The 14049-nt window shown below is 34.0% G+C and overlaps 1 protein-coding gene across 7 annotated transcripts in view; it reads left to right on the top strand.

Annotated features, from left to right (window-relative positions):
* PTBP3 (polypyrimidine tract binding protein 3) overlaps positions 1-13294 on the top strand; it is a 126678-nt gene extending 113384 nt beyond the window's left edge. For all 7 annotated transcript variants that reach the window (XM_021691712.2, XM_021691713.2, XM_021691711.2 and 4 more), the window contains 6 exons: positions 335-474; positions 924-957; positions 3496-3588; positions 4476-4692; positions 7750-7827; positions 7974-13294. In XM_021691712.2, the coding sequence (XP_021547387.1) occupies positions 335-474; positions 924-957; positions 3496-3588; positions 4476-4692; positions 7750-7827; positions 7974-8106 (695 nt within the window). In that variant the 3' untranslated portion in view covers positions 8107-13294. The remainder of the gene's footprint in view (positions 1-334; positions 475-923; positions 958-3495; positions 3589-4475; positions 4693-7749; positions 7828-7973) is intronic.
* Positions 13295-14049: the final 755 nt, after the last annotated feature.

Raw genomic sequence — 14049 nt, 5'->3', positions numbered from 1 at the left:
GCACGTTCTGCATGGAGCACTGGGTGTTATACACAAACAATGAATCATGGAACCCTATATCAAAAACTAATGATGTACTGTATGGTGATTAACATAACATAATAAAATAAAAACAAATAATAGAGTACTGAGTATGATGATGTCAAAGAATAAGGAACTTGACTCCTAGACTGACTCTGTAGGGCAGGAAACTGGCCTTTGATATCCTTATGGTAGCTTTGACACATTTTCTTCTATATTTTTGCTTTCATCTTCATTTATTTACTTAAGATCTATCCAGTGTTGTAATTCCCCAGATAACCAGTGTATGAAATGCTTTTGATGTTTTAAAAAGGATTATCAGTCCCAGCTGTTCCTGGAGCTCTGGGCCCTCTCACAATCACATCCTCTGCTGTCACTGGAAGAATGGCCATTCCTGGGGCTGGTGCTTTACCAGGAAATTCTGTTCTGCTTGTCACCAATCTCAATCCTGATGTGAGTTGAGAAGATTTCTATAATTTTAGTCTTCGAGGAGGAGGTATAGTACTTTCTGGTCTAGGGTTGTATTCAAATGAAAATGTTTGTTTCAAGGATTTTTTTATTTTAAAGATTTTATTTATCTATTTGACAGAGAGAGACACAGCAAGAGAGGGAACACAAGCAGGGGGAGTGGGAGAATGAGAAGCAGGCTTCCCACTGAGCAGGGAGCCTGATGCGGGGCTTGATCCCAGGACCCTGGGATCATGACCTGAGCCGAAGGCAGATGCTTAATGGACTAAGCCACCCAGGCACCCCTGTTTCAAGGATTTTTATTAAAGTTCATCACTTAGTATATATAGGAGAATATAAAATCAATGCTTTAAAGTCAACTGCTGTTTTTACGAGTAAACTTCTTTTAAATTTTTACTTAGGCACTTATATTTTGTGTTATCCTTTTCAAACAGCTTATCACACCACATGGGCTTTTTATCCTGTTTGGTAAGTTCTTTGCTGTTTTTGATGTCTGTGATTTAACCTATTTCACCATTCAGTAATATTTATCAATTATCTCTATTTGCCAAGTAGTGGGTTTGACCCTGAGGATAGAGTAGGAAATAAGACTAAGTAAGTAATTATAGTTACAATAAAGTTTTATAAAAAGGGAAATAGAGATTGTAATGGGAACATGGAGCTGGGAGACCTAACTTAGCTGAGGGAATCAAAGGTGGTGTACAAAAGAAATGATACTTAAGCTGAGTTATGAAAAATGAGTAAGCATTAGCCAGGCAGAAGGGCGAATGTCCTTTCCCAGATACTAGCAATGGGTGAGAGAGCTCCTGGAACGTGGAAGTGAAGGAAGCTCCCCCAGTGGAATGTGTAGGGGAGATATGTTGAAGCTGGACAGATGAATATGGGCAAGGTCATGAAGAGCTTTGTAAACTAAATTAAGGAGCTTGATTTTTAACCTAAAAACAGTGGGAAACCATTGAACAGTTTTAAGCAGGGAAGAGGCCTAATGAAATCAGGTTTTAAAAAAATGAGATTCAGATTTTAAAAAGTTTCCAGACTTTCTAATAGTGTTCTTCTCTCAGTTAAAAATAAATTTTTAGCATGTACTCATAATTTATATATGATTATTTATAAACTTTATCCATTTTTTACTGTACAGTATAATAGTACAAACAAATATAAGAGCAACAAAATAAGTAATATCCAGCATTTTAAAGATTTTTATTGATGAAAATTTTCATAAAAAACATTAACAGTGAAAAGTATGATTTAACATGCTTCATTAAATGAAAAATAATCTTTCCCATTTTGATTTAGTATTTCCGGATCTGATTCCAAATTCAGTTTATTTTAGTACTTGATCTTAATGGTTGTCAAAACTAAAAAAGATAGCTCATAAAGTTAAGCGATTTAAGTGGAAATATTTCACTGTCACTGTGCCTAATTATGATACTAATTTTTCAGTCTAATCCACTTATTTTCGTTGTACTTTGCCTAGAGAAGTTCCATTTTTTTCCTCTTGTTAAATTGGTTGATGTTGAAAACTGTTGCATTAGAATATTTTTTTAACGAATTGGGTTAAAACTCACTGGTACTCTTTATTTGAAAGTTTTATTAGGATGGAAAATTGTTTCAAAATTTTGAGTCTATAATAGGTTTTTTAAACAGTCTTTTTGAGATATGATTTATAGTCATACAGTTCACCTACTTTAGGTATATAAATCATTGATTTTTAGTAAATTTACATTGTTGTACAGTCATTACCACAGTCCAGTTTTAGAACATTTTCATCACCCCACAGAGATCCTTCATACTCACTGGAGTTACTATGAAAGTTTTTATTCATAACACATTCATGTAATTTTCAATAACAAAATTAGGTATTAATGATAAATTTTCACATGTCTCTTTAATAGCTAAAGTACATTTCTTTCTAAAAGTAGTTAATTTCTTACTCATTTAAAAAAAATAGCACCCTCAGCTTGAAGAACAAATTGTATGTGTTATTTTTTAAAGAATATCTATTTTAGCCACTCGTCGTTTCTAAGAAGGACAGCATGTTTGGAATACTGGTCTTTTTGTTTTAAATTTTAAAAGTACCATTCATCTCTAAGTTCAGTTGCCCTTAGGTGCTTTCCCACAAGATAACGAGCACTCTTTTCTGTGCCTCGAAGATTTTCAGTTATTCTCTCATCACATTACAAAGTATGGTCATGGTGCTACTTACTTAAGAGTCTTATTTTTATTATATTGGTGATACCCTCTAGCATATAAACTGCAATATATTTTGATATACTGAATTTTAAAAAGAGAATACTCTTCTTATTGTAGAAACTTCTGCCTGTAATTTCATGTATATATTAAAAATTAGTAAGATGTAGTTTTTATATTGGCTTATATAAACAAATCAGTATAAATAGGAGTTTGATTATTTCCCCCTACACCCCAATGAATCATTTTGCCAGTCCTTTGAAATATGGGATCCACTTTGGAAAAGACAGAAATAGAAAAATTGGTTGTATTGAGGTCAGTTAGGAGGCTATTAGGATAGTCCAGGTTTGAAATGATGATGTGGCTTTGATGGTAATGAGGATGGGAAGAAGCAGACAAATGTAAGAGGTAATTTAGGCCATAAAATGGGTACTGGTGATTGATTGGATGTAAAAGTTTAAGGAAAGGGAGAAATTAAAAGATGACTCCCAGGTGTCTCACTGGAGCAAGTATGTGGATGATGGTAATATTTATTAGCAGAGTTAGTGAATACTGGAAGCGGGGAGAGGAAAGGGGAGATGAATCTGTTTGGGACATACTAAATTTGAAGTGTTTATGGGACATCCAAGTGAAAAGGGTTGAGTAGATTAATAGATGTGAAACAGAAGAGATACAAATTTGGGCTCATATGTGTAGAATTGCCCAGAGAATATATATAATATGAGAAAAGAAGCCTTCTTAAAATGTATTCATAAAATTAAACATTACACAGGAATTAAAATTTTTAATAAAGTTTTGTTTTTTCTTTTCAATTAGGAGTATATGGTGATGTACATCGAGTGAAGATTATGTTTAATAAGAAAGAAAATGCCTTGGTTCAGATGGCAGATGCGAGTCAAGCTCAGCTAGGTACTAATGATTAATAGTAATGATAATCTGCCCCTTTTGTATGTGAATTTTCCTATAAAATAAATTTATAGGTAATAGGAATACGATTTTACTGAAGAGTACCTCCTTATGCAAATGTCTTCATTATTATTTGGACCTGCTTATAGTTTAAGATTTAAAAATATTTATTACTCTTTGAAGTCTGAAGTTCATTCATCTATTTGAACCTGTTGTTGATGTTTAGAACTTTGACTCTAGGGTTTTTCCATTAAGTATAAACTAATAAATGTGCCTTGTTTTATTTAATTTTTTTTGTTGTTTGTTTTTCTTCCAAATTAAGTTTTATACTATTTCATGGCTTAAAAGTTTGGGCAAGCTTCATAATGATGGTGCAAGAACACGGCATTCCATGCCCTTATTGTTCATTCTTACAGTGGCTGTTAAAAATATTACTACTCAGATTTTTTTATTAAAAAAAAATAATAATGTGTTCCCAAGGGGCATCTAGCTGGCTCTGTTGGTAGAACATGCAATTCTTGATCTCAAGTTTGTGAGTTCAAGCCCCATGTTAGGCACTTAAAAAAAAAAGAAGTGTTGCTTGAGATTAAACTACCTTTACTCAGTTAACCATTTCCTGAGCACTTGCTGTGTTCTGTGCACTATGGAACTGTCTAGCACTCTGCTAAGAAAATAGTTATTTTTTGTTTAAGATTGCCTCTCTTTCATTATAGTCAAGTAAAGTCACTTAATACATTTCTGTATGTAAGAGTTTTTGAATTTAAAACCATTTTAACCCTCAGAACTGACAATATAATTTCAAATGACTAAATAAAAGGAATTTGTGATAATTTAGACAAATTTTACAGTAACTCTTAATACCCAAAATTTATTTTTTTCCTCTGCACCAGCAATGAACCACCTAAGTGGACAGAGACTTTATGGAAAAGTACTTCGTGCTACACTGTCCAAACATCAGGCAGTTCAGCTTCCTCGAGAGGGACAAGAAGACCAAGGTCTGACCAAGGATTTTAGCAATAGTCCTTTGCATCGCTTTAAAAAACCTGGCTCTAAAAACTTCCAGAATATCTTTCCACCATCAGCTACTCTGCATCTTTCCAACATTCCGTATGTACCTAATTATTTATTATTCGTTTAGATGATTAATTATGTTTTGGGAGAGGTAGAAACTCTGAAATTATTCTGATGTAGCAGTTGTCCTAGTCACTTAGATGGTTTATTTGCCATCATGTCTTAAGGTTCTGTCTCTAGTCATACACTCCAAAAGTGAAAGGTAACAATTTCTTTCCAAATAGGGAATTAGCAACTAGATATCTCTCAGTTTTAAAAGGGCATGAAAATAAGTTTGTGTCGGGGCACCTGGGTGGCTCCGTGGTTGGGCATCTGACTCTTGGCTCAGGTCATGATCGTAGGGTCCTGGGATTGAGCCCTGCATCAGGCTCCACACTCAGTGGGGAGTCTGCTTGTCTCCTTCTCTCTTCCCCTTCCTCAGCTCACACTCTCTCTCTCTAAAATAAATAAATAAATCTTTTTTAAAGAAAAGTTTGTGCAGAAATATTCCATTGGTACATACTTGTTCATCTCTTTGTATAGAAGTAAAGGATTAAATTAATTTTTAAAAAAAGAAGGATTAACCAACATAGCAAAATCAAATACTTTGTATCTAAATAAAAATATGGGAAAAGTGGACTCTCTAGTATTTATCAACAAGTTGCAAAGCCATTTATATATTAATTACTTAAAAGCTAAAAATTACTTTATTGTGACCACTCTGTGTTAAGCAGTGTTGTAGTAGACTTGTTCTTTACTCATCTTCTAACTCAGGAATTAACAAACTATAGCCCACCAGTCAAATCCATCTGTTTTTATATGGCCTGTGAACTAAAATTGATTTTTACATTTTTAAATGGTCGTGGGGGGGGGGGAGAAAATCAAAAGCAAAGAATTTTGTGATTTTATAAAATTCAGATTTCACCTTCCAAAAATAGTTTCATGGAAGATAACCACACTCATTCATTTACATAGTTCTGGCTGTTTTTGAGCTACAACAGCAAAGCTGAATAGTTGCAACAGAGACTCTGTGACCATCAAAGCTTAAGATACTTACTGTGTGGCCCTTTATAGAAAGCATCATGCAGTCCTTGTTCTAATTCTTGATATCCTTGACCTTTGAAGATGGCAGTTGTGTATAACTTAATCTAATTCATGAAGGAGTAATGAACTTTGGAAGGGGTGGGGTAAAAGCTGTGGGGTATGGTTGTATATGCCCATGTGTGTGTGGAAATTTAAAGACTGAGGGAATGGAGAAAGGGTAAAATTCTAGAACATTATTGAGAATGAGAATGGGGATGAATAGGAATAGAAAATAATCACTCAAAATAATGTGCATTGCTCGGGCTGCCAGCTGGTCTCTGGTTACGCTACCTGAAGGAACCTTGAATCTGAATTGGGCAATGGCTCAAACCTCATTCCAGCCAGGAAACTGGAGGAGTCGCTGAAGGAAAAACTCGAGATTACATGGATCTAGAAATGGAGCAGCTCATTACTATGGAGTCAGGTAGAAGGACAACATACTTAGATACCGAGACAGGCTCCTGTCATTGTTACCTTCTTAAATACATTATCTAGGGGCTGGTCTCAGGTTACAACCTGGAAAGGACATTAATATTTTTTGAACCATCTACCAATTCCTGGGCACCATACTGGTAACTTACATGTGTTACCTCATTTAATCTCCATATAATAACCTTTTTTTAATGTGGTGAAATACACATAACATAAAATTTATCTTTTTCACCATTTTTTAATGTGCTGTTCAGTGTACCTTCACATGAAGTGCATTCCTTTTGAAGCCATCACAGCTGTCATCTGCAGATTCTTGTCATTATCCCAAACCGAAGCTCTGTACCCATTAAACAGTAATTCCTCATTTTCCTCTATACCCCAGTCCCTGGTAACCACTATTTTCTGTCAATTCATGCATAGTAACCTTTGAAGTAAAGTCATTAGTTTCATTTATCAGTGAAACTGAGAGTCTCAGGTTAAGTACCTTACTCAAAGTCATATACCGATGAATGAGAAATAGAATGTGAACACAGATCTGTCTCCCTGCAGACTCATTGTTCTACTACACCATCCTTACTGGCAATCATGAGATGAAATACAGTCTTCTTTCATCTCATAAGAAATTAGTGAAATAGGACAGCTGCTATGTTAGCATAATTTAGTCAGTTGACCCTCATGTGATAGGCCACTGTACTAGTTATCTACTGCTACATAACAGATCACCCCAAAACTTAACAGTTTAACAAAATAGTAAACGTTTATTATCTCATACTGTTACTCTGAGTCAGAATCCAGAAATGGCTTAGCTGGGTGTTTTTGACTAAGGATCTCTCATTAACTGGGGCTAGAGGATCCACTTCCCAAGTAGTTAACTTACTTACGTACCTAGTTGTTGACAGGCAGCCTCAGTTCCTTGCCACACGGTCTTCTCCATATGGCTGCTTGAGCATCCCCATGAAATAGTAGCTGGTTTCTTCCAAAGTTAATGATTCAAGGAGGGCAGGGTGGGAATCACAATGTCTCTCAGCCTTAGAATTCAAACATGTCATTTCTACAGTACAGTAAAGGTTACAGAGGACATCTCTTCGTTATGGGAGAGGAGTATCTAAAGGCCTCAATATTAGGAGGCAGTAATAATAGGGAGTCATCATAGAACCTGACTCCCACATACATGTATTCAGAATTACCCTAAAAGCCATCGAAAATGTAGAACTCTGGTGGTTGATAGCTAACAAGTCAGAACTGGGAGGTAACTTTGGTAATATTAGAAGTAGCTTTGGAAATACTAGAGTTAATTACTGAAGTCAGTGATATGGGTAATTATCCCTTTAAAAGAAATACAGATAGATTTTCTTGTTCTTTATATACCTGCTCATATCTTACACAAAAGATTTGAGACCAAATTACATTGTTTGAGGACATGTATGTGACAACCTTGAACATCTTTCAGGGCACTTCCAAATCGTGTCTTCATTGTATGGCTTTATTATCTTTGAAATGTGAGCTACTCTGGAGATTTGACAGTTGCAGCAGTTAATCTCTGGTTCATGGGAGAATTGGGGCTTAAGATAGTTGACACTCTCTGTGATGTTTTCACAGCCCTTCTGTTACAGTGGATGATCTGAAGAACCTTTTCACAGAAGCGGGATGTTCAGTGAAGGCTTTTAAATTCTTTCAGTAAGTCCATGCTTTCAGGAAATACATTAACATTATTTAATGTGTTATGCAAATTTTTAAAGTAGTTTAATGAAGTCTTAGAGGGTTGGGGAGAATTGTAGGCAAAATTAATTCTATATACTTTTTATTTCTTACATTATTTTCAGGAAAGATCGCAAAATGGCACTCATTCAGTTGGGATCTGTGGAAGAAGCAATCCAGGCCCTCATTGAGCTTCATAACCATGACCTTGGAGAAAATCACCACCTCAGAGTTTCCTTCTCAAAATCTACAATCTGATTTTTCTGTGAATTTTTCTCCTAAGATTGGACCATAATTTCAGTAAAACCTTCAGACATAGACTGAAGCAGCTCAAGACCAATTCTGCCTCTTTCACAAAAGTAACTCTGGTTTGATATTCAAGTATATTTAGAAAATCAAGGGATGTTCTTTTTTTCCATTTTTCCCCCTTGCCAGTATGTGATCAAAGGTTTGTTTTTCCTTTGTACCATAGTTTCTATGAAAATAATCTTTAGGGAAAAAAAATCAGGAAAGGAATTTTTTTTCAATAATTTAATTTCCTATATTAAATTGGATTTCAAGAGGACAGACTTTCTTTTAGTTTGGGTCCAGATCAGCCTTATACAACATTTCTAAAATCCTTTGTACTTTGGAAAAATTTAAACATATAGACTTTAAAAAAAAAAAACAAGTTTTTAACTTGATGTTTCGAAGTTCAACCCCTATAGGAAATTATGTTCACTTATAAATTACATTATTTGGCATATATTAATAGGTATACATAAACAGATTGGGTTGTATTGGAAGAAAATTTATAAACTTGCATGTTTTCCTTCAATGGTTTCTTTTTTTCCACTGTAAGACACTCCTTAGACTAGTACACACCTTCAATTTTTTAAGACTCTTTGGAGAAATGAAGTGTCTCAGTTGTCCCCAAGGAAATTAAATAGAATCCAAGATCTATTAAGGTGTCAAATTAATTATTAGTTTTATTAGGAAAAATCATGGTTTAAATTTCAAAATGACACTATTTGCTGAGTAATATGATCTTGGAAAATTTAAAAAGAAAAGTAATCTACTTACAACTACTTTTTTTATAATTGTTTTCAGAAAAAAAGTTTACAGTCTTAAGGAAAATATTCAGGTCTATCATATGGTTTGACAGATTTTTTAAAAGTTATTTTTGGTAAGGTCTTCTTTTAGAAAAAAATTAATCTCAAGGGTTTTTTGTACCACTATAATCTCTAATACTTATTCAGAATTACTGTGTATTTACTTAATTTCTTATTATGTGCCTTATTATGTGCTTATGATACAATAGGTTAGAATTTTATCTAAGTATCTTGAAAGCTATATCGTGGGCTTGGTGAGCATTTTGTTTTTTCTTTCCCTGTTTTGGTAAGGATTTTAAAGTTTTTTCATTGCAATTTTAAGTGGTTTTCAATAAGTAATAGTTTTTATTCAAATTTTTGGTGCTTTGGTGCAGAGATGGGGTGGGGAAGGGTGAATGGTTTGGGGACTATCTCAGTGCACACCTGTAGGCCTCTTCACATCGTGACCAATAGTGGTCGTGCAGTCATTGACAGAGCGTACCAGTTTGGGACTATAAAATGCAATCTCAGTTTCTGGATCTTGTCTAACCTTTATCACTCATTAGAATTTGTCTCAGGATTACTTGGTTTTTCTCAGTACTCAAGTGACATGCTTGTCTTTGTTAATGTAACATCATTACTGAGTGCCCACATACATGGAGTATGACAAGGTGGGCTCCTTTTTCAATACTCTGTCCCTCTCTATGGTTGAGTGTAAGAATATGTTTTAATGTTGCTTCAGTGATTCTATAATGTAAAATTCTTTCTTTTTAATGAGAAACTTTGCATTTGTTAATTATTTTTTTCAGTGCTTGATCCGATTTTTTTAAAATCAGTATTTGTCAAGGGGATCATTTTTGTCCATCCCTTTTACAGTTTTCAGATCCTCAGAGTAGCTCATCTCACCTTTAAAAACAATATCTCAATTTCTTTCCTATATTCCAGCCATTAGTTTGAATGTTGGAAGATTTTCACAAAAAATTGGAGACTACAGAAGATACTGTAGGTTCTTAAAAAGCAGAATTCACTCAACACTGAGCAACAGGTAGTTGGTAGATAGAATAGGAAGGAGGACACTAAATTTAGAAACCTTTCAGATGACTCCATTTTAGCATTGACTGAATAGATAGGTATAATCATTTATATAGTTTTTATTTTTTTTTTCACTTAATGTGTTTTTACTAAAACACTTGAGTAAGGGGGGAGGAAAAAAAATTTTTTTTTTTTTGGGAGAGAAATCTCCCAAAATTTGCTTCTTTTTTCCTAACGTACAGGCACTATTATAATTGTCAGTGACACATTAAATTGGATTATTTTGTTTGCTTTGAGTTAGGAATTACTGTGTGATTTAATTCATGATTCTCATAACATTCAGTGTCAATGTAGCAGAAGGGAGATCATAATAGCATTGAATGTAATTTTGAAGTAGGGAATGACCTTTAAATCTGAGAGAGAACATTTGAATCCTTTTCAGGGAGGGTGTGTGTGTGTGTGTGTGTGTGTGTGTATGTGTGTGTGTGTGTAGATAAATATATATACATACATGCACTCTTTAATGTTGTACATACATATGCACAGTACATACATTTTAATTTATTGACAAAATCAAATTAAGATTTGGAAAAGTGAGATATTCTTACCTAAAATAGTATGCTTGAAATCATCAATTTGTGTCTGAAATTAGCTGTAGTGCATGGATATTGTCCATATTGGGTTATTTGCTGTTTGAATTATAGAGGTCTACAGTATTTGTTTTGGCATAGTTTCTGTAGAAAGATTTAAAAATATCAGGGTAGTGGAAAAACTAAATCTTTGTACTTTTGTTTTGGCATGCATTTATTCAGTATCTTCTGAACAATGTTTGTTTTCGCTGTTGAGCTGTCATAGTATCCTATTTTTAAGTTTATTTACTTTAAGGAGTATTGTCTTATCACTTTTTGGAAATGTCTTGACTTTTACACAAAGTATATATATTCAGGTCTTCAAAAAATAGCAGTACATGTTCAGCAGTAGCAATTTATGCCAAAAAGTTTTACTTTGAGATTTAAATAACTTGCATAGCAGTAAAATGTGTTTTGTGTGAGATAAAAACAGAAAAATGACCCAGTATCTTAATATCTTAATCGATAACTTACTGGAGAGTATCAGAATTCCCAATAGCTCCTATAGAATGACATAAATTGTTTAAGATTGGTAATCAGTTATTTTTAGTAATGTTTCTGATTCTATTGTTAAAAGTTACAGATCTCACAATTTTTAGAGACAGAATTTCTGCCTGCTTAATTCCTTATGGGAGCAATGCCTTCTTTGGCTCCTCCTAGGATGGTGATCATTGGTGTCTACTTCAGATGATAAAAAGTTAACTCTCATAAATGTCTCTGTTCATTTTCATACAAACATTTCAAAGCTGCTATGTCATTAGGCAGTGAAATTTATATAGTGAATATATTATCATGTAATTTCTGTTCCCACTAAATATTTTTGGACAAAAGATGACAAACTCAAAAGTATGTGTCCGTCCCCCCCCCCCGCCCAGTGACTCACTTAAAAACCCTACATTTGCCAAACTATCAGTCTGTCTCTTCAAAAACCAATGTGTACTGCTATTTTTAAAACCAAAAAGACAGCATGACTATGCGTAAAAGCATTTTTCTTAGCCTTTCCTTTGTCTTGATCAGTTGTTAACAAGAATAAAACTGCCAGACTTAAGATATTCTATTGTGCTAAAAGAAATACAGTTTAGATTGCACAAAAGTTTTCCTTTAAAGAAAATAGAGCTCAGCTGTCCTTCAAAAGAGCTGTGTTGTTATCTATAAGACTATTTGCAGTCTTTTTTCACAGCAAATTCTAAAAGTTAGTTATGAATGGTTTAAAAAGTAGAAAATTACTAAAAAGTTTGGGGAGTTTTATAAAGGGAGGAAAACAAAACAGGACCAAAGTTTATGTGCCTTCTTCAGTAGTCTTAATTGACCTTTTCTTCCTATTTGAGACTAAGGTAGTATCAGTATTCTGGTTTTCAGGAAATACATACTATATAATTTTAAAAGAATGTTATCCCACGGACTATTCATACAAGCAAAGAATTGTAACTGTATAAATGAAGTCTCAGTTACAGTTTGCCTTTATCACATAATATTCATTCTACAGCATTTTGCAGGTCCAAGAATGAGCTGCTCTACATCTTTGTGGTAGTCATTTTAGTTTTTGTAACCTGAGGCATATGTTCCAGAGAACAGGGATATTTGTCTGGTCCAGTGACCTTGGTGATAATAGTCATGACTGAAAGCTGCTTATAGCAAGCTTAAGTCAGCACTGTAAACAGATTTTGTTGTGTTAATTTTCAGTTTTTGAACCTACGTAGTAGTTGTATTAACAGATATTTAAATAGATATTTTTGATGTCATTTAAAAAAAACAATATGCTCTGGCCTTTCCCCCCCCCTTACCATTGTTACCCAGATCTTTTAAAAATTCATCCCACATCCAAAAAGTACTAATTATAGATTGCTGACCAAGCAAAGTTTTGCATCAAAATGTCACCTCATTGCTCTGACCAAAGACTTACTGTTCTGGTTTTAACTCCTCTCATTAAGCATTTTTTCCCAAGCTCCTTTCTGAAAGAAGACCCAGTGCAAAGCGGCCTTTACTTTCTATTTCCTGTTGGTGAATAGACTACTTAAAGAAAATGGGAGTATAAATGTGAACAGAACGGATTAGGATGACAAGGGTTTGATGGGCATTTTCAGTACTGTATTTAAGAAAAACAAAAATAGCACAGCTAGGAGCCTCTGACATTGTCTTGTGTTTTATGTGGTCTGTTCATAAAATTCCCTTTTTCAGTTTGTAAGAATGTTCATCTAAAAGTAGAAAATGCTGTAAATATTTGTAACAACATTTTTTTTAACCAGGCCAAAAAAGGGGAAAAAAAAAAGGTTTTTGGGAACAAGTTAACATATAAAGTGGTTTTATATAAAACATCAATTGTCTTGTATATTTTGATAAGCAGCAGTACCAGCTTTCATTTGTAACACAGTTTGTGGTGTTGGAAGAAAAGGATTCTGTGATTGTTTAAGTGAATTATGTTATAAATGCAAAGAGAAGATAAAATATTAAAAAACATATTTTCTAAATGCGTAGTGCATGGTTAATTCAAGCTTCTGTACTCTACAGTATATTCCATTTTCGTTCAGTTTGTATATTTGCTGACTATTACTTGATAATCTCTAATCTCTTTTCCTAACAAGTATAGCATTGTAGCATGCCTTTTAATAAATGTCATGACATCTGTACTCTCTTAAAATTTTCCGTGTTCTTGTGTCTGTACTTTGGGTTTCCTCTTGTCTTACCTGTAATTCTAATGATGTCATACTTTCTTTTCTTTTTCTTAACCATCCATCTAAACTTGTCATAGAGGGAATAGTAAACAGATATTCATACTTTAAAAACTGACAAAGCCCTAAGTCTGCTAACCCCCTCTTTTAATTAAGGAATGATTTTATTTTGAGAAGCAAAGTGCTTTTCTGATCGTCTTACAATGCAACTTCTTCTGTGGCCCTCTCCCTTTAGTACAAGTAAACAGTGACACATGTGTGAGTTCTCTCTCTCCCTGTCTGTGTATCTGTCTCTCTCCACCCACCATACACACACTCTCCATATAAATGCAATTGCCAAACAAGAGTTGGAACACTTTTTCCAGTTCAGATTTTGGCTTTCCTATGGGATGAGTGTACATAAATTTGAAACATGAGGTGTGATCTCAGACCAGGTTTGTGTTCTTTTTAATTAAAAGATAACACAGTTACCAGCTGCCAGATACTGCTTTTCCTTAGACAAAAGTTCTATTTTTAAGTTATTTAAAGAGTTACTGGATTGTTGGAGTTTATTTTACTCTTTTGCTTAGGATCTTTTGGAAGTAGGAATTTATTTTTAATGGAATATAAGATTAGGTAACCACTATTGATCTTTGCTGGCTAACCTGCAAAATCTATTGTATCCATAAATGTCATTACTTTTTTTTTTTTCAGTGTAAGAAGCATTTTTATCAGGAAAAGATGAAATAACTACAGCCATACGAGGTTTTATAAACTTCCTTAACTGTGAAATGCTTATTTACATAGCAGAGGGTTTCTAAC

The sequence above is a fragment of the Neomonachus schauinslandi genome, chromosome 13 (genome assembly GCF_002201575.2).
Source record: "Neomonachus schauinslandi chromosome 13, ASM220157v2, whole genome shotgun sequence".
In the NCBI taxonomy this organism is placed as follows: domain Eukaryota; kingdom Metazoa; phylum Chordata; class Mammalia; order Carnivora; family Phocidae; genus Neomonachus; species Neomonachus schauinslandi.
The sequence above is the reverse complement of the archived record's forward strand: the minus strand, read 5'-3'. Positions and strand labels throughout refer to the sequence as shown.